The 27,671-nt window shown below is 47.8% G+C and overlaps 1 protein-coding gene, 1 long non-coding RNA gene and 1 other non-coding gene across 4 annotated transcripts in view; 1 reads left to right on the forward strand and 2 right to left on the reverse strand.

Annotated features, from left to right (window-relative positions):
• The window catches only part of MFSD4A (major facilitator superfamily domain containing 4A), a 34,251-nt gene extending 21,364 nt beyond the window's left edge, over nucleotides 1-12,887 (reverse strand). Inside the window, exons 1-3 of one of the 2 annotated variants that reach the window (XM_004028254.5) lie at nucleotides 12,459-12,787; nucleotides 1,814-2,012; nucleotides 874-1,134 (exon numbers count right to left, since the gene is read on the reverse strand). In XM_004028254.5, coding sequence (XP_004028303.2) covers nucleotides 874-1,134; nucleotides 1,814-2,012; nucleotides 12,459-12,688 — 690 coding nt within the window. In that variant the 5' untranslated portion in view covers nucleotides 12,689-12,787. Of the gene's footprint in view, nucleotides 1-873; nucleotides 1,135-1,813; nucleotides 2,013-12,458 lie in introns of both variants that reach the window. The other variant, XM_055369634.2, reaches the window with a different exon arrangement.
• Nucleotides 12,888-14,856: 1,969 nt separating this feature from the next.
• Nucleotides 14,857-15,047, reverse strand: LOC115932051 (U2 spliceosomal RNA). Its single transcript, XR_004068420.1, has one exon. It is a non-coding gene; the product is annotated as a U2 spliceosomal RNA (small nuclear RNA).
• A 320-nt stretch (nucleotides 15,048-15,367) lies between these two features.
• On the forward strand, nucleotides 15,368-26,660 carry LOC109027332 (uncharacterized). Its single transcript, XR_008673829.2, has 4 exons — nucleotides 15,368-15,644; nucleotides 23,168-23,267; nucleotides 23,417-23,551; nucleotides 24,240-26,660. It is a non-coding gene; the product is annotated as an uncharacterized lncRNA (long non-coding RNA).
• Nucleotides 26,661-27,671: the final 1,011 nt, after the last annotated feature.

Below are 27,671 nucleotides of genomic sequence, written 5' to 3' on the forward strand. Positions count from 1 at the left end.
CTCTAGTGCCTGAGTCCAGTCCACCTGCCCCAGGAGAGCTGATAAGTCCACCCACTGCAAAGAGAGGCTCTAAGCCACCATGACAAGCAGCATGGTGCCTCCATCCCACAGCCAAGACAGTGGCCACTGTAATGCTCCCCACCCCCAGCCCAGGAGCCAGGGATGCTCTGGTGTTCCCAACAGTCCTCCCCAAGCCAGGTGGATGGGGGTGGGGGTCTCCCCACCTGACACTCTGGCTCCAGTCTGGGCTAACGTGAGAGATCCCAACTTGGGTTTGCAGAGCACCAGAGGAGGTTTCCAGCTGGAGGCCAGAGTCAGTGCTGACTTGGCAGGGGTGTACAAAGCGGGCCTCGGTATCTGACGCAGTCACGGGGTGAAGTGGTCTCTTGCTGTTCCCACCATAGGCTGCCTTGGCAGGCAGGGCCCTTCAGAGGTCATCTTGTCTGTCTCCTAGCCTCCACAGGAGCCCCTGACAGCAGGGCACAGGAGAATCCCACCACTGATGAAGGGACCCAGAGAAAAACCTTCCACTTCCTGCCGGGGTCTGTCCAGGGTCCACTTCATCTGGCCTTGGAGGAAAAAACTAGTTTCCCACAGAACCTCAGATAATTCGAAAGTTGACCCTGATTTTCACTGCGCTCAGCTCATTGTTTTACCCTCCTTGAGAACTGCAATCACAGGTCGCTGAAGGATGGTGGAGTAGTGCAGGGGATCCCGGGGAGGGTTTGTCCTCCCATCCTCCTGCCTCTAGGATGCACACCTCAGCCCCAGCATGTTTCTTAGCATCTGAAGAATCTGCACTGGGTGTGGGGTGGACTGGGATGTGTGGACTGTCCACTAGCTCCCTACCTGGCCCGCCCCAGGGACACTCACATTGATGAGGGCCATGATCCAGAAGGCATAGGACACTCGGGTCCCTGCCCCATCCTTTGGAGTCAGCCCTGGGAACGTCTGGTTGGACCAAGGCTTGGCATCTACGTGGTGCTGGCCCAGCACCCTGGAGACGTGGAACAGGTGGCCTCGGGAGGTGGTGTTGGCTGTGCTATTGGCAGGCAAGCAGTTGGCCTCAGACAGGAAAGGGTCAGCAATAAGGGGGCTCAGCAGAGCACCAAAGCCCACGAAGAAATGGAGCACCTGGGGACAGAGGAGAGGTGGCGGGTGGGGGTGGGGGTCAGTCTTCAGCCCGGGGAAGCGGTGGCCTGGCCTCCAGTCCAGAGGACCCACACTGAGCCCCCTCCCCCAACCCCACCCTCTGCCCCATCTAGGGGCTGCTGCCCAGCCCTGGAATGGGGAGCCATGGGTGCAGGAAGCAGGAGAGGTGAGGGGAGGTGAGGAGTGACACACCTCTCTCAACCACCCTGCCGGCCTGGGATGACTCGGGTGACAGTGCCCAATTCCCTCCCCATCTCTGTTAATCCTCAGCTGGGACTGATCACCATGTTAGCATCCACCAGCTAACACCCTAAAGGGAAGGGGGCACAAAAAGGGAAGGGCTGGCTGAATCCCGGGGGGAGAAAGAAGAAGAAAGGAGAGAGAGGGAAGGAGGGGAAGGAGAGGGGAGGCAAGCCCTGAGTCACACCCCCTTTCCAGTTCGCAAAGAGCTTTCTTTCCCAAGCGCTTAGGCTCCTGGGACACCCTGCAGTGAGGGCAGGGATCACTGCTCTGCTTTACAGATGGGAAAACCGAGTCCAGAACTTACTAACCCAGCTGGTAAGTGGGCCCCTGGGGGAGGAGGCTGGGAGAGACTGAGGGGGCCTAGGGAGCTCCCATGCCCTCCCCAGCTCCCAGCCCTGTGCCTGCTGGCCGGGCTTACCTGGAGGAAGACGGCCGAGTCCTTCTGGTACATCCTTACCAGCTGCATGTTGGCCACGGTGTCGATGCAGCCCATGGCCAAGCCCGCCAGCGCCATGACTGAGGCCAGCACCTTCACGTCGCGGCAGAAGGGGATGACGGCAAACACCAGGGAGATGGCCAGAGAGGAGGTGAACAGGGCCCATAGTGACTGGGCCAGGCTGTAGGAGAGAAGGGTGATGTCAGGGGATGGGGCTGGAAGCATCCCCTCCCCCTTCTCCTCCATTCACTGGGTGGTCTGGGCAGCCAAGACATTTCTCCCCCTCTGGTAGAAAAGGAAGAGAGCTGAGGAAGAAGCTGCTCACTTATCAGCTGTGGGCAAGTTGTCAAAGTCTGCTCAGATAACAATCTACCTCACAAGGTGGCTGCAGGACACTTCACAAAGCCTAGCCACTAGTATTCTACTTACAAACAATTGCATGTTATTTCCTTAAACCCTAAATTGTTTACTTAAAAGCAATTAAATGCAAAAATATTTCCCACCTTTTTCAGGGAACCTGTTTTGAGCATCTCAAGAGGCATGTGTCATAGGCATGCAACCGCAGGTGGGACCCACCCGGATGGAACCTGAGCCCAGAAGTCTCAGAGCTGGGCATTTCTTCTTGCCCAGGAATTGGCACTGGCTGCCCTGTGCCCTCCCCACACAGGAATGGTGAGGACGCCATCGCTTCACAGGCACCCGGCCTGAGCCGCCCACATCAGCGCCCACAGCCCAGGTATTCAGGTGATTTGATGACCCCTGTAGCAGGCAGAGGTCGCAGGCTCTGTGCCTGGCAAATGTGCAGAAGTGGGGAAAGGAGGGGCTGTGGCCATACACACTGAAAGGTGACCGTGTTGATCTTCCCCTTTTTCAGATAATAGAAAAGCCCACAGCAGGCAGGGGGAGGGCCTGCTACCCTATCAGTGAATGAATGAATGATTGGATGGAGTGTCTAAGGCTCTGTCAAGGTCTTTTTTGGGACACTCTGCCCAATAACCAGACTCTCAGAGAAAGGATAAAGACTTATATTTTCTGAGACCAGTCTGAAAGTCTAATGTCAGAGAGGAGAGATTGGGCAGCAGGAAGATTCTGGAGGTTGTAGAGGAACTTTCTCAGATTATGAAAAGGGAGAGAGCCCCCCACCCCATCAGCCTCCAGTGTGGCTGCTGGACCTGGAAAGGTGGGAGCTGAGAGAGGGGAGGCGGAAAGGCCTCTCTGATTTTCACACTGAAAAAAAAAGAGGAGGGCCCCAGTGATCACTCAGGCTGTCTTCCCAGAGCTTCTGCCCCGACCCCCTTGGCTCTTGGCCTTGGCCCTTGGCCTTGGCCCTCAGCCATCTCATCTTGCCCGATCTTTGATTAAATCCTCTACCAGAACGGCTCTGCTGATAGAGCAGTTCGTTATTTTCTCCTTTTTTGTTTCCAGGCTGATCTGCTGGGGAGATTACCGATCATGACAGTCATGACCCCAGCATGTTCCCAGCTCAGAACTCGTGGGGGAGGAGAGGGGGACCAACCTCAAGGCCAGCTGTTAGGAGATGGAGGGAGAGTGCGTCATGGGGAGGCAATGCTAACACACACCGTGGGCTGATAAAACAGCAGGCTGCTCATCATAGTTCTCTCTCTTTCCCCTCCCTTTCCCTGGACAAGACAGACTAGGCAGCCTCCTAGGTGGCCTGACTTCAGGGATAGCCAGAGAGTCCCCTGTCTGCACTCTCAGAGGTCCCCCTACTGACACAGGTACCAGGACATGACATTTCTACCACCTCACTCACCACTTTGCATAAGCAGGGATGCCCCAAGGCAAGTGCAAAAACTCTCGAAGAACTAGCTCATTATCATTATTGCCTTTCAGTCCTGCAGGAAAGTGAAGTCATCCATCCTGCAGCAAAGTCCTGAGGGGAACGGGACCTGGGATCAGTAAACTGACATGGGCAGGGGCTGCGCAGAGGTATGAGAAAGGAAACCAGGATGATAGTGAGTACTACGGTCTGCTGACAACTGCTAACGTTTGTCACTTGGTTCATATGACAAGGCTATGAAGCAGGCTTTGTCGTTGTGCCCATTTGACCAGTGAGTAAACTCGGGCTGAGAAAAGCTAAGATAGCAGCAGACAGAGCCTGAACTCTAACCAAGGTCTTCTGGCTTGATAGTCCCTCTGCTATGCTGCTTTTCCAGGGAGGAGTGTGTGTGCGTGCACATGTGGGTGCATGTGTATGGGTATGTGACTGAGTTACTCGCTAATGGCTTCACTCAGAAGGTGCAAATGCAGGAGGGGAGAGGAAGGAGCCACGGACCCAGCCAGGCTGGAGAAGGGAGTGCCAGCCGAGAATAGGAGGCCAGATTCTGCAGAGCGTTGAATGGCAGGGCTAGGAAGCACTGGAGAGTAGCTGCAGTCTCTAGAACGTGCGCCTCTACCACCCCTCTGCGGGGGTTAGCAGAGATCCACATGCTCGCGAGCATCACTGCTGGCTCCACCACCAGCTTCCCCAGGCATCTGCCTCTGCCTGTTCATTGTGGAAGCCATGCCTGGCCCCACGTTCGGCTCTGCAGAGACGCTCAACCCAGGTTCCTGGACGTGGCTAGTGACCGGCGCAGTGCTTGGGGAACGCTTGTCTTGCCAGCCCACACGGGGTGGCCTGGTAGAAGGGACTGGGCACTGCTGGGAGGCCGATGTGGGAGTTTTGCTAGTTTATCTGATAGGGGAGACAGAGATAGAGGCAGAGAAAGAATCATGTAGGGACGGGTTGCCAGGAAGGTGCCCGCTGTACAGTGGGGATTGGGAAAAAGAGAAGGGGTCAGTAAGGGCTGGAAGGGGTCAGGAAGCCCTGTCCAGGTCTCATCTCTGTCCTATTCACTGCTGTTTGTCTCCTTTCACCTGTCATTCTTGAGAAGGACACTAGGTGCCCACTGGAGGTATGGTTTGTCCCAGGCTCAGCCACAGGCAGGAGGGAGGGATAAAGAGAGAAAAGAGGGAAAAGGGAGGTTGGAGAAAACCACGCCTGGGAAATCCCCTCCCTGCATCTCCCTGGACCGTGATTTTAGTTTGATAGGCCTGGAGGTTAGGGCAATGGAGACCTGTTCCCAATAAATGGGGACATCTGTATCACAGGAAATCTTGTCTGTAGATCCCAGGCTGCCCACCCTCCCCAGTTGCTTCCATAGGGCTGTGCCTGGGCATTCCAAACATCGGCCTGAACAAATTTCTTTAGAATGATATGCTGTTGCCAAGGAAAAGGAAGTCCCAGACACATCCCAGAGCCAGACTGAAATACATTTATTGCCTGTTTTAAATGGCTTGGTCAATAGCCCCTTCTAGGAATGTGGATAATTAAAAATTATGGAATAACCATGTCAAAACAGTTTCGGCATCCAGGATGGAGTGCGATCTGGAATCAGAATACTGGGTTCTAGGCCCACCTCGGCCACTTCCCAGAGATGTGGCTTGGGCAAGCCACTTATGCTTAGCCCCTCTGAGCCTCAGTTTCCTCTGCTGTAAAATGGGGATAACAAGCTCTGCATGAGGTTGGGGCTGCCACGAGGAGTCCATGTGATGTGACATTTCATCCTCCTTTGCTCACTCTCTGGGAATTTCCCCTGGCCACTTGCCACCCCTCCCAGGTGCTCACTGCCTCCCTGCTGGCCCTGGCTTCCCCAAAGAGCAATGTTGGGTCCAGAGAACTGCACTGAGCTGACAGGGTACAGAGACCAGTGCCAGCTCCCAGATTCTACCCTCCCAGGCCTGCCCCTATTCCTGCTGCAATGCCCTTTGGGGTGACCCTGGGAGGCTGGCCCAGGAACTGTTGGAGGGAGGTACCCCTGCTCCTACCTCTTGTCCCCCGCCCCACTCACTCTCCACCCTGGGCAGCGTCCCAGCTAAGGTGGCAGCAATGACATGAGTCCTGTCCCTCATTTTACAGATCGGGAAACTGAGGCCCAGATAGGGGAAAAGAGAGGAGTAGAACTGAGCCAGGATCTAAAGTCTTGGCTCCCAACCCAGGCAAAGCCAGCAGAGTGGCAGAGTGGCATTGGTCTTCCCTCCCCTGGTCCTGGGCTCACAGGTTAATTCAGGCCAATTAGAGAAAGAGCCTCACTTTCCCCAAGGCCCAGAGAGACCCAAGATATAGCCTGGACAGTCTGGAAAACCTACTTCAGGAAGTCTCAGAAATGACCAAGTTACTTATTAATGGCTCCACACAGAAGGTCTAAGTGGGAAAGGGAAGAGGATGGAGCCTGAGTTCTCCTCCAGGTGAGCTGTGGCTCTGCTGGAGCTGCCTGCCCAGCCCCTGTTGCTGGGTGACCTTGAGCTGCTGCTGCCCCCTTCAGCCCCATGCTCTGCGTTACCCACAGGGCATACATGATCACTTTGACCTGGCTTTGCCTTGGGCACCTGTTCTTGCCTTCCTGGTTCTGTGAAAAGAGGAGGGAATAGTTGGCTCTGAAACAGGGGAAGGGCCTGAGCAGTAAGATGCCAGGCAGCCCCTTCCTGCCTGCCACCCCAGGGGTGGGGAAGAATGCTGCTGAAGCCCAGCCCCCATGCCACCCTGGGTAGGGCCTGATGGCATTGACATTCTCTTCACATGTTTGTCCCAGGTGATCCCTCTGCCCAGCAGGGATGCTTAGGACATCTTCCTCCCACCTCTCCCCTCCCAGCCTGGAAAATCTCCTTCCTCGAAGGACCAGGGGAGAAGGGCAGAGAGCAGAACTGTGGAAGAGTCACAGATGGAAGTGTCCCTAGCCCCTATCCACCCCAAAAGGGGCAGCAGCCCAGAAGGAGATGGTTTGGGGACCTGGGACAAGAAACCAGGAGACAAGGGACCCCCTGGGAGCGAGGGCAGGCTGATGACTCTATCTCAGGCCAGGCTGATGGGGAAGGGGCAGCTGAGACTGAGGGCAAGGCCAGGGGTAAAAAGGCCCCCCTCTAACTTGGTCACCCCAGCCTTCACACTGACACCTCAGTTGTTAAGGGCCCCATGTTAAAGCTGGAGAGATCCAAAGGGAGGGGCAGACAAACTGGTCTTTGGGGAGATTCCAAGCTACGGCAGGACCACCCTGTTAGACTCCGAGGTTGGGAGCTGCAACTTGTGCATGATGGCATCCCCTGGGGCCCACCATGGTGCTAGGCACACAGGGCGTGCTCCTTAGATGTTGGTTGAGCTTGAACTTGCAGTGTGTTCACTTGGAACACCTCTCCCTCAATTCTTTGCATGCCTGGCTCTCTCCTGTCACGCAAGAGTCAGCTTTAATATCATCTCCCCAGAAAGGGCTTCCTTGATCACCTAGCTAAGTAGCCCCCAAAATGTGCCACTCTCCATGCTACCATGCTTGATTTCCTTCATTTCACAATGTAAAATTCTCCAGAGTGTGGGCTCCAAGAGTGCAGTGACTTTTACTTTGTCTGTTGTAGTCACCCTTAAAACAGGATCCGGCTCAAGAGGTATTTGTTGAATGAGTGAATTAATGGGTGGTATAAGTTTTGAGATTTTTGTTTCGGTTTTTGAGATAGGGTCTTGCTCTGTTGCTCAGGTGGGAGTGCAGTGATGCAATCATGGCTCACGACAGCCTCAACCTCCAGGCTCAAGTGACCCTCCCACTTCTGCCTCCTGAGTAGCTGGGACTATAGGTGTGCACCACCATGCCCAGCTAATTTAAAATTTTTTTTGAGACAAGGTCTCACTTTGTTGCCCAGGCTGGTCTTGAACTCCTGCCCTCAAGTGGTCCTCCCACCTTGGCCTCCCAAAGTGCTGGAATTACAGGTGTGAGCCACCGAACCTGGCTTTGAGGTTTTTTAACTTAAAAAAAATTGATATATAAATTACATACTATAAAATTCACATATTTAAGCGTACAATTCAATGGTTTTTAGAATATTTGGAGTTGTAAAACCATCACTACAATCTACCTTTAGAGCATTTCTGTCACCCCAGAAAGAAATCTTATATCCAGGCCAGGCGCAGTGGCTCACACCTGTAATCCCAGCACTTTGGGAGGCCAAGGTAGGCGGACTGCTTGAGGTCAGGAGTTCGAGGGCAGCCTGGCCAACACGGTGAAACCTGTCTCCACTAAAAATACAAAAATTAGCTGGGTGTGGCAGCGCATGCCTGTAATCTCAGCTTCTAGGGAGGCCTGAGGCATGAGAATTGCTTGAACCCGGGAGGCAGGATTTGCAGTGAGACGAGATCGCACCACCTCACTTCAGCTTGGGCAAAAGAACAAGACTATGTCTCAAAAAATAAAAATAAAAAAGAAATCTTATATTAATTAGTAGTCACTCCCCATTCATCTCCACACCTTACCCTTAGCCTTAGGCAACTACTAATTTAGTTTCTGTATCTGCAGATTTCCTTATTCTGAACTTTTACATAAATAAAATGATATAATATGTGATCTCTTGTGTCTGTCTTCTTTCACTTAGCATAATGTTTTCCAGATCATCCATGGTATAGCATGTGTCAGTATCTCATTCCTTTTTATGGCTAAGTGATATTCCATTGCATGGATATACCACTTTTTTTTTTTCTTTTTTTGAGACAGAGTTTCGCTCTTGTCACCCAAGCTGGAGTGCAATGGCACAATCTCGGCTAACTGCAACCTCCGCCTCCTGGTTCAAGCGATTCTCCTGCCTCAGCCTCCCGAGTAGCTGGGATTACAGGCACGTACCACTATGCCTAGCTAATTTTTTTTTGTTTTTTTTAGTAGAGACGGGGTTTCACCATGTTGGCCAGGCTGGTCTTGGACTCCTGACCTCAGGTGATCTGCCCGCCTCAGCCTCCCAAAGTGCTGGGATCATAGGAGTGAGCCAACATGCCCAGCCAATATACCACATTTTTGTTTTGTTTTGACACTGGAGTCTCACCATGCTGCCCAGGTTGTCTTTGAACTCCTGGGCTCAAGCGAGCGTCCCACCTCAGCCTCTCAGGTAGCTGGAACAACAAGGCATCCACCACCACACCTGGCTGGATAAACCACGTTTTTGTTTGTCCATCCATCCGCTGATGGACATTTGGTTTGTTTCTACTTTTTGACTGGGATGAATAATGCTGCTATGAACATCCACGTACAGGTTTAGTGTGTGGACATACATTTTCAGTTCTTTGGGGATCATACCTGGGAGTTGGGACCCTATGATAGCCCCATGTTGAGACTGATTTTTAAAACAAGGACAATGTCTGGTACTGGACGCTCAGTAGGCTTTTGGCACAGGTTTGTTGCATGCTGACTGGTAGACAAGGTGCTGGAGGGAGAGGCAGAGGCTTTCTGGATGGGAGACCAACCACAGCCCAGCTCAAGGGGAGAAGCTGGTTTGTCCTGTGTTCCAGGGACTGGAGGGGGCCAGCATATCTAGGGGTGGCCTGGGCAACTGGTGTATGGAAGACAGGGTTTGGTGCAATGGCCAGGAGGGAGTCATAGCTAGGTCTGGGGCAGGGTAGGACTTGCAGATTAGGAGGAATTTGAGGGGGAAAAAAGGAAGAAAAAGAGAAAGTGAATAGGGCAAAGAGAGGAAGAACTCAACAGATCCTCTGACAAACCCTCTGTTAAGAAAGCATGGGCAGGGGAGAGGCCAAGGTGAGGCTGGGAGAAGCCTGGGGAAGCTCTGAAAGTTGTTTACCTATGCTGACGCCTTGGAGATAAAGGGGTCTCCCAATTGCCTAGGGCGGTTAGACAGGTCCCCAAGAAACCAGGAAAAATCCTAACCTTTAATCTAAATACCCCTTCCCCTTTCCTGCCTGACAAAGCACACACCTACACACCCTTGCCAACCAGGTGGCTTTTTGTTTTTCTCTGAGAGAGTGAGCAAGCTGGTGCTGCCCTGAGCTCAAGTCTTCCCCTGCACTCACTCCAATAGCCAAGGCTCTCCACCTTCCACACGTAGTCCTCCCAAAGTACATCCCTATGGAGGCATCCACAAGCCCCATTCTGCCTGTGCCCTCAGTCTGGGCCCAGCAGTAGGCAGGACCTGAGTGGGAACCCACGAGAAAGACACTGCCCCCAACTCTCCTCTCCCATGTGTCATCCTAAACTTTCCCCCACTCCCCCGCAACAGCTGGCTCTCACAGATTTGTTAAAGCAATCCCCCACTCACAAGTATAAACCAAGTGAGAGTGTTAGCTGGTAATCACTTAAGCTGCAAAGCACTTGCTTGCAGGGGTATTGCATTTTAACTGAGACATGGTCCCACAGAATCCAGCTTTAAAGCTTTGTTGCAGGGCTGGTGGAGCTTCTGGCTGGGGGGATGGGAGACTGTGATGAGAGCTGCCCAGAGTCAGCAAGGTGGTGGGAGACTGTCGCCTACACTCAAGGCCACCCCTGGACATCCCTCTGTTTCCACTGTATATCTGCTTTGCTCTTAACCAAAGGAAAGAGTTCTTCATGGCATTTTGTCTTGGGGGTGGGAGGACTGAGGTTCAGAATTTAAACCTCAACCACTGATAGGATCTACCCCACCCCCCAAAGATCCCAGCAGGAAGCCCCAGAGGGCCACCATTACATTCCCAGAAGTTGTCAGAGCTCAGGAATACCCAGCCCATGAGCATCCTTAGGGCTACTCATCCCAAACCTGTGCCTGATCTGCAGAGTTTACACTGATGACTCACAAAGCAAGAGGGATTGCCTAAGTATCTGTCTTAGAGACAACGCCTGGGTTCAAATTCTGGCTAGGCCTCTTCTTAACAACCATGTGATGTGGGCCAAGTTTCTTAACCTCTCTGTGCCTCCACTTCCTTATGCATAAAATGGAGATAACAGTACTACTTCGCAAGGTGGTTGTGAAGATTAAATGGGCTGATACATGTGAAGTACTATGAATAGTGCCTGGCACACAGTAAGTGCAGAATAAAGTTAGTTATCATTGTTACCATGATTTTTTTTCTCTTCTGTGAGCCAGTTCCTGCTGCAGGGTTCTCTCTGCTGCCTGTTCAGAGCCCCCTGTTGGGTAAGCAGTGCTGAGGAAGATACAAAACTACCCAGGAAGAGATGGCCCAGCTGGGTGGGTGTGCATCTCTGCTGGCTTCACAAACCTGCCCTGCCAACCTGTCATTTCAAATTATCCTCCTTCCCCTCCGTGTTCTTTGCACTACATATTTTCTTTAAAAGTTCCAGGTAAAGGCGCTTTTGTAAGTCAAAGTACTTAAAACCAAAAAACCTCTGCTAGCCACAGATACTTTATCTTAGTTTCTAATTAAACCTCTAGGCAGAATGAATCTTGAGCTTGTTCTTAAGATTTTCTGAATCTTCTGTATATTCCAATCCCGTACCACACCCACAAAACACTGGTGTACACAAGGAGACTTGCTTTTTAAGAAGAGAATAATTTGGTTTACAAGAAGATTTGGGGAAAATGGAGATAATCACTTCCAAAATTGGTCATGTTTTTAAGGCTTAAAGTGGGGTCCATCTGTACTGACACCTGTGCTCCTTCCACCAGCTCTGGAAGCAAGGTGGACGGAAACACCTGCCCTCACGAACACCTGTAGGCGTTAAGCCAAAGGGCATGACCACAGCCCAGAACGGCCCCTCCAGAGGTTTCTCTGGGATAGCCCAACTGCGGTTTTGTCTCCAGGCCGGCTGCTTGCTCGACTGAGTCCATGGGATCTAGGAAACCACTCAGCCAGGAGCTGGGACTGGGGAAATCAAGCAGCAGTCTCTGGCTTGCAAGTCATCTATTCCCTATTCTATTATGGGTCTCTGTTTTCCATGCTGCACTGGGAAAGTGAATCTGGCTGTCTTTCCACAAGGGAGCCCGGAGGTGGCCCTGTCCAATTTAAGCCGAGAGAATAAGGCTCTGCAATGGTGTCAAAGGGGGATTTCTGGGGGTGGTGCCAGGGAGAGTCCAGAGCCCTGTCGTGGGGCAGAGGCCGAGCAGGAGTAGGATGGGGTGGGTGGGGAGTGGAGGGGAACCTTGGCACCAGGGCTGGAGAGTCACCTTACCAAGCTATGGGTAAAGTGCCCTGCCCCTCCCAACCTGGCCTTAACGGTGAGGTCCTGTGTGTCTCGGGGGCCAATGCAGGAACCATGTTCTGGCTGCCTCAGGAGGAGGGCTACACAGAACCCACTAAACCCCGTGGCTACCCGGGGGAAGGGACAGCCTGTGTTAGCCGATGTGGAGCTGCCTACAGTGGAGCCTGGCCCTGGGAATCAGTCAAGCCGCAGGCCACCTCCAGCACCCTGCACCGCCACAGAGCTGGCCCTCCCACGGTCCTTCCACCTCACTGCCAATCCCGCCCCCGGCAGCCGGGGCTACTGACAAACCCCGGAGGAGCTGTGTAAGAGGGGCACCCTCGCCACCTCTGCAAACTCTATCACTCTTCTCCCCACGGGGCGGTGGGTGGGGGAAGCAGGTGGGAACTGGTTTTATCCTCTCACAGGGATGAGTGATGACAAATAAATAAGCCAGAAGTCACCTTCAGTCTCTGGAGAGAGTTTTCCAGGGAGAGCTGCGGAGGAGGGAGGGAGGCAGCTCTTCGGCCAAGACGGAGCTGGGAGGGGTGGTCGCGGCCGGGAGGCGGGGGCGACGGGCAGCCCCACGGGGCCTGGGGAGAGGCCGGGTCGCGGGGCGGGAGGGAAGGGTCGGCCCGGCGAGGGTGGGTGCCGGGGGCCGCGGGGCGGGGGCGCACGGGCGCGGCACTCACGTCCTTTTGAAGACGCCCCCGAGGGCGCTGCCCAGCAGGAGGCAGAGCTGCTGCGAGAAGAAGACCCAGGAGATCTGGGGCAGCGAGCTGTGCGTCTGGCAGCGCAGGTCCAGCAGCGTGGGCCCCAGGAAGGCGATGCACAGGCCGAAGCTGAAGAAGACGCTCCAGTAGGTGAGCGTGGGCTGCAGGTTGCGGCGGAGCAGCCCCGACACGCGGCCGTCGCAGCCCATGGTGCAGGCTGGCGGGCTCGCGGATCTGGTCCCGGCGAGCCCGGTGCCCGAGTGCCGCCCGCGGGAGGGCCGGCCGGGCTGGGGAGGCCCGCGGCGGGGAGGGAGGGGCGGGGAGGGGCCGCCCCAGCGAGGGGCCCCGCCCTCGGGCCCGGGCGGTGGCGGGGGCGCCTCTGCGGCGGGTGGGCAGTGCGTCCGCTCCCGCGCCTTCCCCGTGCGGTGCCAGGCGCCGGCCTCCCCCTCCTACCCGAGCGCACATGCTCGCCCTCCCCCGGCTGCGGAGACCAACCGGGAGCCGAGCTGCCCCCCGCCCGCTCTCCCTCGACCAGTCCCACCAGCCTCCGGATGCAGCCCCCAGGGACCGCGGGGCCCGAGCGCCCATTTTAGAGCCCGGCAGATGGAGAGCCCGAGACATCCTATATCTCCGGATAAGGCTAGGGGCCCTCTCCCCGCACCCGGGCTGTGGCAGTGGACGAAACCCGGACCCCTTTAAACCTAGGCGCTTCACAGATGGACCTCGAGGGTCTAACGGCACCCCCCTTTCCCCCAGAACAGAAGGCAAAATCTTGTTGTACATATGTTTCTCCTTGGGAGAGTATTCGTGCATGGCTTTCATTAGAACCCCAAGAGGTTAATCACATTGCCCTTTAGAAGGAGAACCCTAGAAACTCAACATCTTCCTCACACTAAGCTCCCTGGAAGGGCCTGAGATGAGGCCCTTCTCCCCACCTGGCCAGGTGCGGGAAGGAGGAGGATGACGCTGGTCTATGCTGACTCTCTCTCTCTCCTTCTAACTAGTTGGAGGAGGGCAGAGAGGGAAGGGCCGCATCCTGGAGGAACCCCGGGAGGAATTCTGAAATAATCTCCTAGAAAAAAAAAATTTAAAAAGAGTTCTGGGGAAAATTCTTTCTTCCATGGATAAATCCCTGGCAGTGAGTAGGGATTGATTATTCTCTAGACTGGGTGTCCTTCGAGGAGCCTGCAGCTGACCTAGGCTGTCCCTTCATTAGGTGGCCTCGGGCTGGCTGGTGGGTTCTGTGTGTTCCCGCTCCTAAGGGAGCCAGGATCTGGCCCCTGGAGGCAGAACAGTAAGGCCCTGCGGTGTCCCCTCTGCCCAGGTGTTCTAGTAATGACAGGAGCCATGACATCATGTCCACTGGCCCACCAGGGGGACCAGGGCTGAAAAGACTGAGGAGGTATGTGGGCGGGTGTCCCCAAGACAACTTGGCATGAGATGGGGCAACCAATTTCTCTTGCAGGTACTGGTCCCATCTCATAGCCACACCCCTGCATCTGCCCTATCCCTTCTTGGACAGTGAGCCCCAGAGAAGGGGGAGTCCCAGGGTCCCTCTGGCTCATCACTCTGTGGGTAATGACAAGTACTTATTCGATAGTGATGATGGGGGGCCTGCACAGTAATTGTAATAAACTGAAAAGCTACCCTCTGGGGGGGGGGAAAAAAAACACCAAACAAATCATAACCACAAGTTTTTGACTGAGTCTTCTCTGCCACTATCACAGAACTCCAGGAAACACAGAAGCTCAGACTTGGAAGGAATAGCCTCCAATTGAGTCCCCTATCCCCTCCCCATAACTGCCTTTGAATGCTTGCCAGTCCTGTTCTTGACTGACACCTCTAGTGCTGGGGACCTTGCGTATTCCCAGGGGCTCTGCTTGCAGTGTGGATGAGCTCTGGTTGTAGAAATGGTCTAGGCAAAATTGAAATGCTTCGCCCTGTAACTGCTCCCCACGGCCCCACACAGAACAAATCTAATTGCTCTGTCATGTAAGTCCTTCACACCCAAAATGACCTTGCCCTAATGATTTTGCTTCTCTAGCCCAAACACCTGAAATCCTTCCATAATTTCCCTAAACAGCGTTCCCCAACTACAGCACCTTGCTGGCTCAGCTCCTCTAGCCACAGTAACAAATGACCCTGCCACAATGAGGTAGCCCCCAGTGCCTGGGATGCTGGAAGCATTCTGAAGCTTGATCTAGGTGGTAGTTACACAGGTGTAAATATATGTAAAAACTTATTGGTCTGTAGATTTAAGATCTGTGCATTTTTGTGTGTAAGTTATACTTGATTAAAATGGTAAAAAGTAAAAATAAAAAGTAAGTAAAAATAAAGGGAGGCATTCCACCGTGAATACAGTACTCAGCCTCTTCATAGTCAAAGACCTATTGGGTTCTGGTACTGTACAAGGTCCTCTGGTTGAGATAAGCAGATATGGAAACAAGTACAGTTGTCTCTCCATATCCCATATCCCGTGGGGGGATTTGTTCCAGGAGTGCCTGCAGATACCAATATCTGATAAGAACAGATACTACACTTGGTCTTGCCAAAAGGCTGAGAAATGATAGATACCAATATCTGAAGATGCTCAAGTCCCTGATATAAAATGGCATAGTATTTGCATATAACCTACATCCATAGGCCTGTATACTTTAAATCATCTCTGGATTACTTATAATACCTAATACACTGTAAATGCTATGTAAATAGTTGTTATACTGTATTGTTTAGGGAATAATGACAAGAAAAAAGTCTGTACATGTTCAGTACAGATGAATTTTTTTCCCAAATATTTTCAATTTGCAGTTGGTTGAATTTACAGATGCAGAACCCACAGAGACAGGGGGCCAGCTGTACGGCAGTGAGGTACGTTCTGTAATGGGGTGGTTTGAGGGCCTGGAGAGCTAAGTGTCTAATTCTGCCTGGGAAGGCTTCATGGAAGAGGTGACTTTTGAGTGGGGTCTGAAAGCCAAGTCTATATGTGAAAACGTTTTGCTTATTTTTGCTTTCTTCATCCCTTTCTCTGTCTCTTCTATTTTCCAGCATCACACACTGTCCACCTCCTCTAGGCATCTTTCCCAGATGAATTAATTCTATTAAATTCTCATTTCCAGCAAGACTCTCATCCACTCCTGTACTGCTACCCCATCTTCACAAGGCCAGGTATTACATTCCACAGACTGTTCCTCCAGCCCCTTACAGGAGCCAGTTAAATCATGAGTTCCTAAGGGCTGGGAGTATATTTACCTGTGTTCTAACTCCACCCCTTCTCATGTGCCTCACATAAAAAAATGCCTTGCAGATAGCAAGTCCTGGATAAATAGCTGGTGAGGTGAATTGTTTGCACAAAAATTATACAATTACTTTTGGCTTTACATTTACATGTCTTATCTCCCACTTACAAGTTCCCCAAGGGCAGACGCTATCCAGTCTTTCCTTTGTGCTGTGTATTCACATGCCTGTTCTTAGTTGGGCACCTTGTGGTTATTCTTAAATTAGAAGGGCAAAACCTTGGATCCTTCTTTAACTACTCTCTGATTTCCCCCCTTATAAATTAGAAGGGAATTATCCCCCACCCTCACAAGCCAAGGAAAGTGATCTGAGACTCCCAAATATGGAAAGGTTACATTAATTGGAATAAAGGATCTGTGGGAGCAAAGGGTTCTCAAGCTCTTGGAGCCTGAAATCTATTAATTGCCTCAAGGGTTGGCTCTCCAGAAGCCTTTTTCTGACCTTCCTAGGCTCCCTCCTTGGGGCTCCCAAACTATCCTAGTGCTGATTCTCTGTTTAGTGCCGCCCTTCCAAGGCAAGGACCACAGGATTGGTTCATCACTGGGTGCCTGGATTTCTGACTCCTTGGTGAGAGGTGTTTATACTACACTGAACTCTTGTGCTTTTTTTTTTTTTTTTTTGAGACGGAGTCTTGCTCTCTTGCCCAGGCTGGAGTGCAGTGGCATCATCTTGGCTCACTGCAAGCTCCGCCTCCCGGGTTCACGTCATTCTCTTGCCTCAGCCTGCCGAGTAGCTGGGACTACAGGCACCCACCACCACGCTCGGCTAATTTTTTTTGTATTTTTAGTAGAGACGGGGTTTCACTATGTTAGCCAGGATGGTCTCGATCTCCTGACCTCATGATCTGCCCACCTCGACCTCCCAAAGTGCTGGGATTACAGGCGTGAGCCACCGCACCCGGCCTTTTATTTATTCATTTATTATTATTATTATTATTATTATTATTTGAGATGGAATGTAGCTCTGTCACCCAGGCTGGAGTGCAATGGCGCAATCTCAGCTCACTGCAACCTCTGCCTCCCAGTTTAAAGTGATTCTCTTGCCTCAGCCTTCCAAGCAGCTGGGATTACAGGTGCACACCACCACACCTGGCTACTTTTTGTATTTTTAGTACAGACAGGGTTTCACCATGTTGGCCCATGGTGATCTGCCCATCTCAGCCTCCTACAGTGCTGGGATTACAGGCGTGAGCCACTGCACTCAGCTGAACTCCTATGCTTTATACCTGTAAGTTGAGAAGCAATAAATCACCTGCAGATCTTGGACCATCTATAGGTAATCTATGTCATGGAAACACACAGAAGAAAGTAAACAAACAATGAAATAAGAGTTAGATACCCTTACCACTATCCTTTTACATGCATTACAGCTGCAGAAATTCCTTAGTGTATAAACCCATGTTGTGTATTTTGTTTTTGTTACTGTTTCTGTTAGAACTGAAAACCTTAAATATTTAAACAAGATATAAAGAGAAGAGGCCTGATTCTCACCAGCCTAGTGGGGAGTCACTGGGACTTGGGCTTGATTTCATGCTTAGCAGGATCCTCTTAGTGACCTGGGGCTGCCCTCTGTCCCCAGGGCCTTCTGGTCTCTGCTTCCAGATTCTGCAGAGGCCAGGCAGGAGCAGTAGAGTGAAGTCTCCAGCTCAAGGTCATTAAGCACATCCTGCAGTTCCTCTGGCCATTCTGGGTCATGAAGCCACCCCTCCCCCATCTCCAGATTTTGTCTTGTCACTCCCTGTATGGTTGTTCTGCTGGCCAGAGTGTGGGGGTGGATTGGAAGGCTCTGTCTGAGGTTGGCATGGGGCGGATGGCAGATAGTTTGGTGCCAAGGACTATACCTGGATGGCCCAGCCATCCTAAGGCACATGAATGCAAATACAGCAGAGGCGGGTGTGTGTACAAAGAGCCTCCTTTACCAAATATCCGGTTGAGCTACTTAGTGCTAGCCTGCCTGGAGGGTAAGGGGAGTGGTCACACAAGTGCCAAGAAAGGGAGGGACAGGAGGAGGTGAGATGACCCGGAAGCATCTTAGAGTTAGACCAGTTGCCATAAACACCCTGGAGAGGTGTTGCCTAGCATCTGGCATTTAGTTGGTGCTTACTAGGTGCTAGTGCTTGAAAGTGCTAGTTGAAACTAGTTTAACGGACAGTTGGAAGGACTCTCTGAAATTAGTGCAACCAGCCGGGCATGGTGGCTCACGCCTGTAATCCCAGCACTTTGGGAGGCTGAGGAGTGCAGATCACCTGAGGTCAGGAGTTCAAGACCAGCCTGACCAACATGGAGAAACCCCGTCTCTACTAAAAATACAAAATTAGCTAGGCGTGGTGGCGTGCGCCTGTAATCCCAGCTACTCGGGAGTCTGAGGCAGGAGAATCACTTGAACCCAGGAGGCAGAGGTTGCAGGGAGCCAAGATTGTGCCATTGCAATCCAGCCTGGACAACAAGAGTAAAACTCCGTCTCAAAAAAAAAAAAAAAAAAAAAAGAAAGAAAGAAAGAAAAGAAAAAGAAAGAAAGAAAGGAAAGAAAGAAAGAAAGAAAGAAAGAAAGAAAGAAAGAAAGAAAGAAAGAAAGAATTTAGTGCAACCTCCCACTCAGAAATGGGATTCCACTTACAGCATCCAGCATCCCTGCAGGTAGCCACCTGGCCTCAGCTTGAGCACGCCTAGCTAGGCTCAGGAATCAGAGGATCTAGCCCAGGCTGTGAAATCAGTGAGAAACTGACCCTCGGTTTCCTCGTTTTTTAAATGGGGTGAATAAGAACTCCCTTACTTTGAGAAAATGCAGACAGTATGTAACAGGAGCTGGTACACCAGGTTCCCAATAAATTCTCCTGGTTATTATTATTAACAACAACACAAACTGCCATCCTCATTTTGTGCACTAGAACAGTGGCTGGCAAAGCGTGTCCCTGGACCACCAGCAGCATCATGTCTGAGGAACTTGTTAGAAATTCAGACTCTTGGTCTTACCCAAGACTAGCTGAATTAGAAACTCAAGGGGTGAGGCTCAGTAACCTGTTTTGTTTTTGTTTTTGTTTGAGACAGAGTCTAGCTCTGTCGCCTAGGCTGGAGTGCAGTGGTGTGATCTTGGCTCACTGCAGCCTCCGCCTCCTGGGTTCAAGCGATTCTCCTTCCTCAGCCTCCTGCGTAGCTGGCATTACAAGCGCGTGCCACCACGCCTGGCTAACTTTTCCGTTTTTAGTAGAGATGGGTTTTCGCCATGTTGGCCAGGCTGGTCTCGAACTCCTGACTTCAAGTGATCCACCCTCCTTGGCCTCCCAAAGTGCTGGGATTACAGGCGTGAGCCACCGTGCCCAGCAATAATCTGTGTTTTAACAAGCCCTCCAGGGGATTGAGATGCAGCTACAGTTTGAGAATCACTACTTTAGAGCCACAAAGCAAAAGTCTAATTCCCATTCTACAGAGAGCCATTCACTATTGGAATACACTCTATGTTCTTTCGAAGTCTTATTCCTGACATCATCGTCTCTGCTTCCTTCAGCCATCTCTCATTTACCAAGTACTCCCTTGCTATTCTTATCACACCATCATGTCATGCTGTCATGGTCAGCGACCCTCTCAAAAAGGGTGGCTCCCAGCACTGCACCCAGGGCTCCCGGTGGTCTGAGCAGTGCACAGTGCAATGGGCTTGCTGCCTCCTCTTCTCTAGAAATTCTGACAACTATTTATTCAGTGCCCACTCCGTGCCAAGCACATAACATATAGTATTTTTTAGTTTACTGTTTTGATTGAGGTTAAACTTACATATATTAAAGTGCACGAGTCTTAAATAGCTTGATGATTTTTATACGTGTACACATCTATGTGACCACCATCCACATCAAGATATAGAACATTTCCAGCACCCATGCCAGAAACAGTAGTGTACTTGCTCCACATTATGTATGTGAGAGCAGCAGTTCATTATTTTCATTGCTATGTAGTATTCCATTACATGGATATACCACAATATATTTTTCTCATCTACTATTGATGGACATTCAGATTGTTTTCAGTTTGCAGCTACAATAAAGCTACTCTAAACATTTGTATGCTTATTTTTTGGTGGACAGAAGCTCCCATTCTATTCAATTTACATCCAGAAGTGAAATTGCTATGTCACAGATAGGTTTGGTTTTAGCAGATGCTGCAAGACAGTTTTTCAAAGTTGTTGGTCTGGTGTACACTCCTACTAGAGTTTTAGTTCCTCATCCTTGTCAACATTTGGCATTGTCAGTCCTCCCCTCCCCTCCCCTCCCCTGTAGGGGTACTAGTATCTCAAAGGTTTTCATCTGCATTTCCCTCATGACAAATAAGGTTCAGTATCTCATCATATGCTTATTGGCAATTTGCACATCCTCTTTTTTGAAATACTGCTTTGAGTCTTCAGCTTACTTTTAAAATTGGGTTGTCTATCTCTGAAATTTATTTAGGAGTTCTTGATATATGCTGGATATGAGTTCTTTGTCAGTTACATGTATTGTAAATACCTTTTCCTTGTCTGCACATACATTATTTTTTCCTTTTATCTTTGGTTGACACAGAATAATTGTACATACTTATGGGGCACAGAGTTTTTTTTTTATCTGCACAGTCTGAGGACAGGGAGTGATGTTGTGATACAGGTATAATGTATGTAATGATCAAATCAGAGCAATTAGCATATCTATCACCTCAAATATTTATCATTTTTTTGTGTTGTGAACATTCAAAATCCTCTCTTCTAACTATTCAAAGATATACACTAAATTATTGTAAGCCATGTTCACCCTGCAGTGCTATAGAACACTAGAACCTATTCCTCCCATTGAGCTGTAACTTTGTATCTATTAAGCATCCTCACCCTATCCTCCTTGTCCCCCCACCCTTATAAATCTCTAATAACCACAATCCTATCTCTACTTCTATGAGCTCAGTTTTTTCAAGCTCCCACATATGAATGTAATCATGCTACATTAATATTTGTGTGCCTGAACTTATTTCACTTAATAGAATGCCTTCCAGGTTCATCATGTTTCTGTGAATGGCAGAATTTCATTATTTTTCATGTCCGAATAGTATTCCATTGTGTATATAAACCACATTTTCTTTATCCATTCATCTGTTGATGTCCATTTAGGTTGAATCCATATCTTGGCTATTGTGAATAGAGCTTCAATAAACATGAGGATTCAGATGACTCTTTGATGTACTAATTTTCTTTTCTTTGTATAAATACTCAGTAGTGAGACTGCTGGATTGTATGGTAGCTAGATCTATTTTTAGTTTTTTAAGGAACCTTCATACTGTTTTCTATAATAGTTTTACTAATTTGCATTCTCACCCATAGTGTGTAAGTGTTCCCTTTTTTCTGCATCCTTACCAGCATTTTTTTTTTATCATTTTAATGACAGCCATTCTAGTTGGGGTGAGATTATATCTTATTGCAGTTTTGATTTACATTTCCTTGATGATTAGTGATGCTGAGCATTTTTCTCTATATTTGTTTGGCCATTTGTATGTATCCTTCTGAGAAATGTCTGTTGTTTTTTATCCTTTGCCCACTTTTTAATTTTTTTTTTTTTTTTTTTTTTGCTGTCCAGTTGTTTGAGTTTCTTATATATTCTGGATATTAGTCCCTTGTTGGTGAATACTTTGCAAATGTTTCCCCCCTTTTTACAGGTTGTCTCTTCACTCTGTTGATTGTTTCTTTCACTGTGCAGAAGCTTTTTCATTTTATATAGTCCCATTTGTCTATTTTTGTCTTTGTTCCCTGTGCTTTTGAAATATTATGGATAAAATCATTGCCTGAACCAATGTCCTGAAGCATTTCCCCTATGTTTCCTTCTAGTAGTTTTAGGTCTTATGTTTGAGTCTGTAATCCATTGAGTTGACTTTTATACATGGTGCAAGATGAGGGTCTAATTTCATTATTCTGCATATGAATATCTAATTTTCCCAGCACCATTTATTTAAGAGACTATCCTTTCCCAGGGTATGTTTTTGACAACTTTGTTGAAAATCAGTTGGCTGAAAATACATGGATTTATTTCTGGGTTTTCTATTCTGTTCCATTGGTCTATGTGTCTATTTTTATACCAATACCATGCTGTTTTGGTTACTATAGCTCTGTAGCATATTTTGAAGTCAGCGTGATGCCTCCAGCTTTTTTCTTTTTTTTTTTGCTCAGGATTGCTTTGGCTATTCAGGGTCTTTTGTGGTTCCACATGAATTTTAGGATTGTTTTTCTATTTCAGTTAAGAATGTCATTGGTATTTTGATACAGATTGTATTGGGTTTGTAGATTGCTTTGGGTAGTATGTTCATTTTACAATATTAATTCTTCTAATCCATGAGCATAAGATGTCTTCATTTTTTTGTGTCTCTAATTTCTTCCAGTAGTGTTTTATAGTTTTCATTGTAGAGATCTTTCACCTCCTTGGTTAAATTTATTTCTAGGTATTTTATTTTATTGTAGCTACTATAAGTGAGATTGCTTTCTTGATTTCTTTTTCAGCTAGTTCATTATTGGCATATAGAAATGCTACTGATTTTTGTATGTTGATTTTGTATCTGCAACTTTACTCAATTTGTCTATCAGTTCCAAGAGGTTTGTGTGTGTGTGTGTGTGTGTGTGTGTGTGTGTGTGTGTGTGTGTAATCTTTTAGATTTTTCTATACGTAAAATCCTGTTGTCTGCAAAGGGACAATTTGACTCCTGTTTTTCAATTTGGATACCCTTTGTTCCTTTCTCTTGCCTAAATGCTCTGGTTAGGACTTCCGGTACTAGTTGAATAAGAGTGATGAGGGTAGGCATCTTTATTTTGTTCTAGTTCTTAGAGGAAATGGTGTCAGCTTTTCTTCATTCAGTATGATGTGAGCTGTGGGTTTGTCATATATGGCCTTTATTGTACTGAGGTATGTTTCTTCTAAACCTAATTTGTTGAGAGTTTTTATCATGAAAATATGTAGTTTTATTAAATCCTGTTTCTGCACCTATTGAGATGATCATATGGTTTTTGCCCTTTATTCTGTTGAAGTGACGTATCATGTTTATTGAATTGCAAATGTTGAACCATTCTTGCATTCCTGGAATAAATCTCACATGAACATGGTGTATTATTACCTTTATGATGTGTTGTTGGATTCTGTTTGCTAATATTTTGTTGAGGATTTTTGCATCTATGTTCATCAGAAATATTGGCCTGTAGTTGTCTTTTTCTGTTTTGTCCTTGTCTGGTTTTTGATATCAGGTATCAAATGCTGTCCTCATAGAATGAGTTTGGAAGAATTTCTTCCTCTTTAATTATTTTGGAATAATTTGAGAAGAATTGGTGTTAGACTCCCCTCCCCTCCTCTCCCCTCCCCTCTTCCCCTCTCTCATCTCCTCTCCTCTCCTCTCCTCTTTTGACAGGGTCTGGCTCTGTAACCCAGGCTTGAATGCAGTGGCATGATGGGTGCAATCTTATTACCTATTACTGGTCTCTTCAGGTTTTCTTTTTGGCTCAATCTTGGTAAGTTATATATATTCAGGAACTTATCTATTTCCTCTAGGTTTTCCAATTTGTTGGCATATAGATGTTCATAATAGTTTCTAATGATTCTTTATATTTCTGTGGTGTCAATTATGTCTCCCTTTTCATTTCTGATTTTTTTTGTTAAGAGATGGAGGCTCGTTTTGTTGCCCAGGCTGGAGTGCAGTGGCTATTCACAGGCACGATCATCACACACTGTAGCCTTGAACTCCTGGCCTCAAGCGATTTTCCTGTCTCAGCCTACAAAGTTGCTGGAACTCTAGGTATGTGCCACCGTGCCTAGCTTCTGATTTTATTTATTTGGGTGTTCTCTTTTTCTTAGTCTAGCTGATGATTTGTCAATTTTGTTTATCTTTAGAAAAAACAAGTTTTCATTTTTTTCATCTTTTGGTACTATTTTTAGTCTCTATTTTGTTTAGTTCTGCCCCGATCTTTATTCTTTCTTTGCTGCTACTAATTTTGGGTTCAATTTGTTTTTGCTTTTCTGGTTCCATGAGGAGCATCATGGAGTTGTTTATTTGAAATCTTTCTACTTTTTAGATATAAGTATTTATTGCTATAAACATCTCTCCTAGTATTGCTTTTACTGAATCCTGTGGGTATTGGTATGTTGTGTTTCCATTTTCATGTTTCAAGACTTTTTTTATTTCCTTTTTAATTTCTTCATTGACCCAGTGGTTGTTCAGGTATGTATTATTTAATTTCCATGTATTTGTATAGTTTCCAGGGGTCCTTTTGTTATTAATTTCTAGTTTTACTCCATTGTAGTTTGAGAAAATACTAGGTAAGGTTTCTATTTTTTTTTTTTCATAGAGATGGGGTCTCACTCTGTGTTGCCCAGGCTGGTCTCGAGCTCCTGGGCTTAGGCAATCCTCCTGCCCCCCGAAGTGTTGAGATTACAGACATGAGCCACCATAGCCGACCTAATTTTTTTTTTTTTTTTTTTTTTAGATGGAGTCTCTCTCTGTTGCCCAGGCTAGAGTGCAGTGGAACGATCTTGGCTCACTGCAACCTCTGCCTCCCGGGTTCAAGCAATTCTCCTGCCTCAGCCTCCTGAGTACCTGGGATTACATACGTGCACCATCACGTCCAGCTAATTTTTGTATTTTTAGTACAGATGGGGTTTCACCATGTTGGCCAGGCTGGTCTGAACTCCAGACCTCAAGTGATCCACATGCCCTGGCCTCCCAAAGTGCTGGAATTACAGGTGTGAACCACCATGCCCAACCTAGCCAGCCTGATTTTTTAATATTTGTTGGGATTTATTTTGTGGCCTAACATATGCTCTATCTTGGAAAATGTTCCACGCATATACATTAACTTTAATCTTCACAATGGTTCTGTGAGGTAGACATTATTATCCCTATTTTATGGGATAAGAAAACTGAGGCTCAGGAAGGCAGAGTAACTTGCCTAAGGTCACACAGCATAAGTAGCAAAGCTGAGTTTTGAGCCTGCGTTGCCTGACTCCAAAGTCTGGATCCTTCCCATGAGAATGTCTGCCTCTCACATTCAACTCCAATACACACATCTAAGACTAGTGCATAAGCTGATAGCTGTTAACATTTTCCCCCACAGAAAATGCAGCTGAACCAAGCCTGCCTATCTTGTCTATGAGCAGCTGATTCTTTGAATCTAAAGAATTGATACAGGACTTGATACATGTGGAATAACAGAAAGAACCTGGACCTTGGAGTGAGACAGGCTTAGACTTGAGTTCTGGCTACACACTTGGCTGTGCCAACTCAAGGCAGCTACCTTGACATTATAAGGCTGATTTTCTTCAACTGTAAAATGTCGATGTAGGATTACATGATAACACATGCGAAGCCTCTGGTAGAACACTCAGGGCAGCACTGCTCACGCTTCTTAGTTGCCTTCCCCTGATCTGGAGTGTCAATTAATCTTGGTTTGAGTTCCTCTTGCCCACCAGTGCACTTTGGTCCCCCATTCAGTCATGTAGCAAGGGGCTATTCCTCCAGCTGTTCTTGAGTAAGCATGGCACCTCACATTCAAATAGAATGGTTACTAATAGTCATCCAAGTTATTGAGAAAAATATTGACCACAATGTACCACTCTCCCACTCCACTTTTTCCTAATTAATCTTTCCTTTGGGACTCAGCTAAGTTGTTCATTCTGCTGGGAGTGCTCCACCCACCCAGAGCTGCCCCGAGTGCCTGCCTTGTGTTCTCTGCATCCCCTCACCACCATCGTTTGTGACAAGCAGCTGAGGTGTCTGTAACCCGAATCAATACTGGATCAGCTCCTTGAAGATAGAGATTGGGTCACACAATTATCCTTATATCTGAGAGCACAGCACCTGCCTAGTACATAGCTGGCATTCAGAAAATATTAGCTACACAAAAATGTGTTTAAGTATTATAACCTTGAGTTGATGAAACTCTGAGGCAAGAAATAGTATTTATAGAGGATTTCATGAAAAATGTACAATTTATCGATCTCATCAGTTCTCAGATTTGGCTATATATTAAAATCCCCTGGAAACATAGAAAAAATCAGAATCTCTGGTTGGTGGAGTCCTGTGTTGGTATTTTGCAAAAGTTCCCAGGACTTCCTAATGTGCAGCTAGGGTTGGAAACCACTGCTCCAGAAAATCCACATTTTACCACTGAAGAACTGCCTGCATATCCTGTACCATTTAGGCCCTGCACTAAAGTGCCTTTATTGAATTATACTTGGGCTTTGTGTCCAATTTGACTGAACCTAGGATATAACTGTGTGACTCTTGTCACCGGAGATATGGGGAGATGTTGTTGTCAATGGATCCTCTTTATGAAGACACACCAGAGAGATGCCTATTGGGCATCAGCACCAAAAAAAGGCCATGATCCTCCTGAGCAACCAGTTCATGTTTGTCTTACGGATTCCAGGAATCATTTAATTAACACTATTTTCCAGGTTTGTAGTAGCTGCTGCAAAGCTCAAGATCAAAGCCTTTATCACCTACAAAGAATTTTGTGGTGTGTGTGTTACATATTGACTTGGTTCTGCATTATTTTTTGTCTTTTTCTCTTCACCCTCTGATATGGTTTAGGTCTGTGTCCCTACCCAAATCTCATGTCAAATTATAATTCTCAATGTTGGAGGAGGGGCCTGGTGGGAGGTGATTGGATCATGGGGGCAGACATCCCCCTTGCTGTTCTCTCAATAATGAGTTTTTATGAGATCTGGTCGTTTGAAAGTGTGTAGCACCTCCTCCTTTGCTCTCTTGTTCCTGCTGGCCATGTGAAGATGTGCCTGCTTCCTCTTTGCCTTCCGCCATGATTGTAAGTTTTCTGAGGCCTCTCCAGAAGCAGAAGCCTGTATAGCCCACAGAACTATGAGTCAATTAAACCTCTTTTCTTTATAAATTACCCAGTCTCAAGTATGTCTTTATATCAGTGTGAGAATGTATGGATACACCCTCCTTTCCTTAACTTTTTCTATAATAAAGCTTTTTAATTGAGATAATTCACATATCATAATATTTGCCCTTTTAAAGTGTACAATCCAGTGGTTTTTAGTGTATTTACAAGATTGTGTGACCATCATTACTAATTCCAGACCATTTCCATCACCCCAAAAATAAACTCCACACCCATTAGCAGTCACTTCTCATTCTCTCTTCCCCTCGACTTACTTTCTGTCTTTACGGATTTGTCTGTTCTAGATATTTCATATAAATGGAGTCATACAATATGTGGCTTTCTGTGTCTGGTTTCCTGTACTTAGCATAATGTTTTCAAGGTTCATCCATGGTATCGGTACTTTATTCCTTTTTTATGGCTGAATAGTATTCTATTGTATGGACATACCACATTTTGTTTATACATTCATCAGCTGTTGGACGTTTGGGTTTCTACTTTTTGGCTATTATGAATTATACTGCTGAGAATATTCATGCACAAGTTTTTATGTGAATATGTTTTAGTTCTCTTGGGTACATACTAGAAGGGTGGTTTGCTGTGTCAGATAGTAACTCTGTGTTTAACTTTTTGAGACCCTTTCCTCATTTAAAGAAATGTTTTTATCTTATAGTATAGTATGTATCTCTGTAAGCCACTACAGATTCCTCTTTTTGGAATGAGGTGGCATATAAATAAATAAATAAAAAGTCACAAAGCACTCCCAAGCCATCTGTTTAATAATCTGTGCTAGAATGTTGCCAGGATTCTATATTGAGCCGTTTGGTCTATAATTTCCAGAAATACCTTCTGTCTCCTTGTAAAAATCGGAACATTTTCCCATCTCCACTGTCCTCAAGTATCTAGGTTGTTTTTCAGTCCTACCTGCAAGGGATTTCATGACTCTAGTGTCTTACCTGAATCGGGCCCCCAGAACTCATCTATGGCCACAAAAGGTCTGCCCTCCACCTTCTCATC

This window comes from Gorilla gorilla, chromosome 1 (assembly GCF_029281585.2).
Source record: "Gorilla gorilla gorilla isolate KB3781 chromosome 1, NHGRI_mGorGor1-v2.1_pri, whole genome shotgun sequence".
Taxonomy (NCBI): Eukaryota; Metazoa; Chordata; class Mammalia; order Primates; family Hominidae; genus Gorilla; species Gorilla gorilla.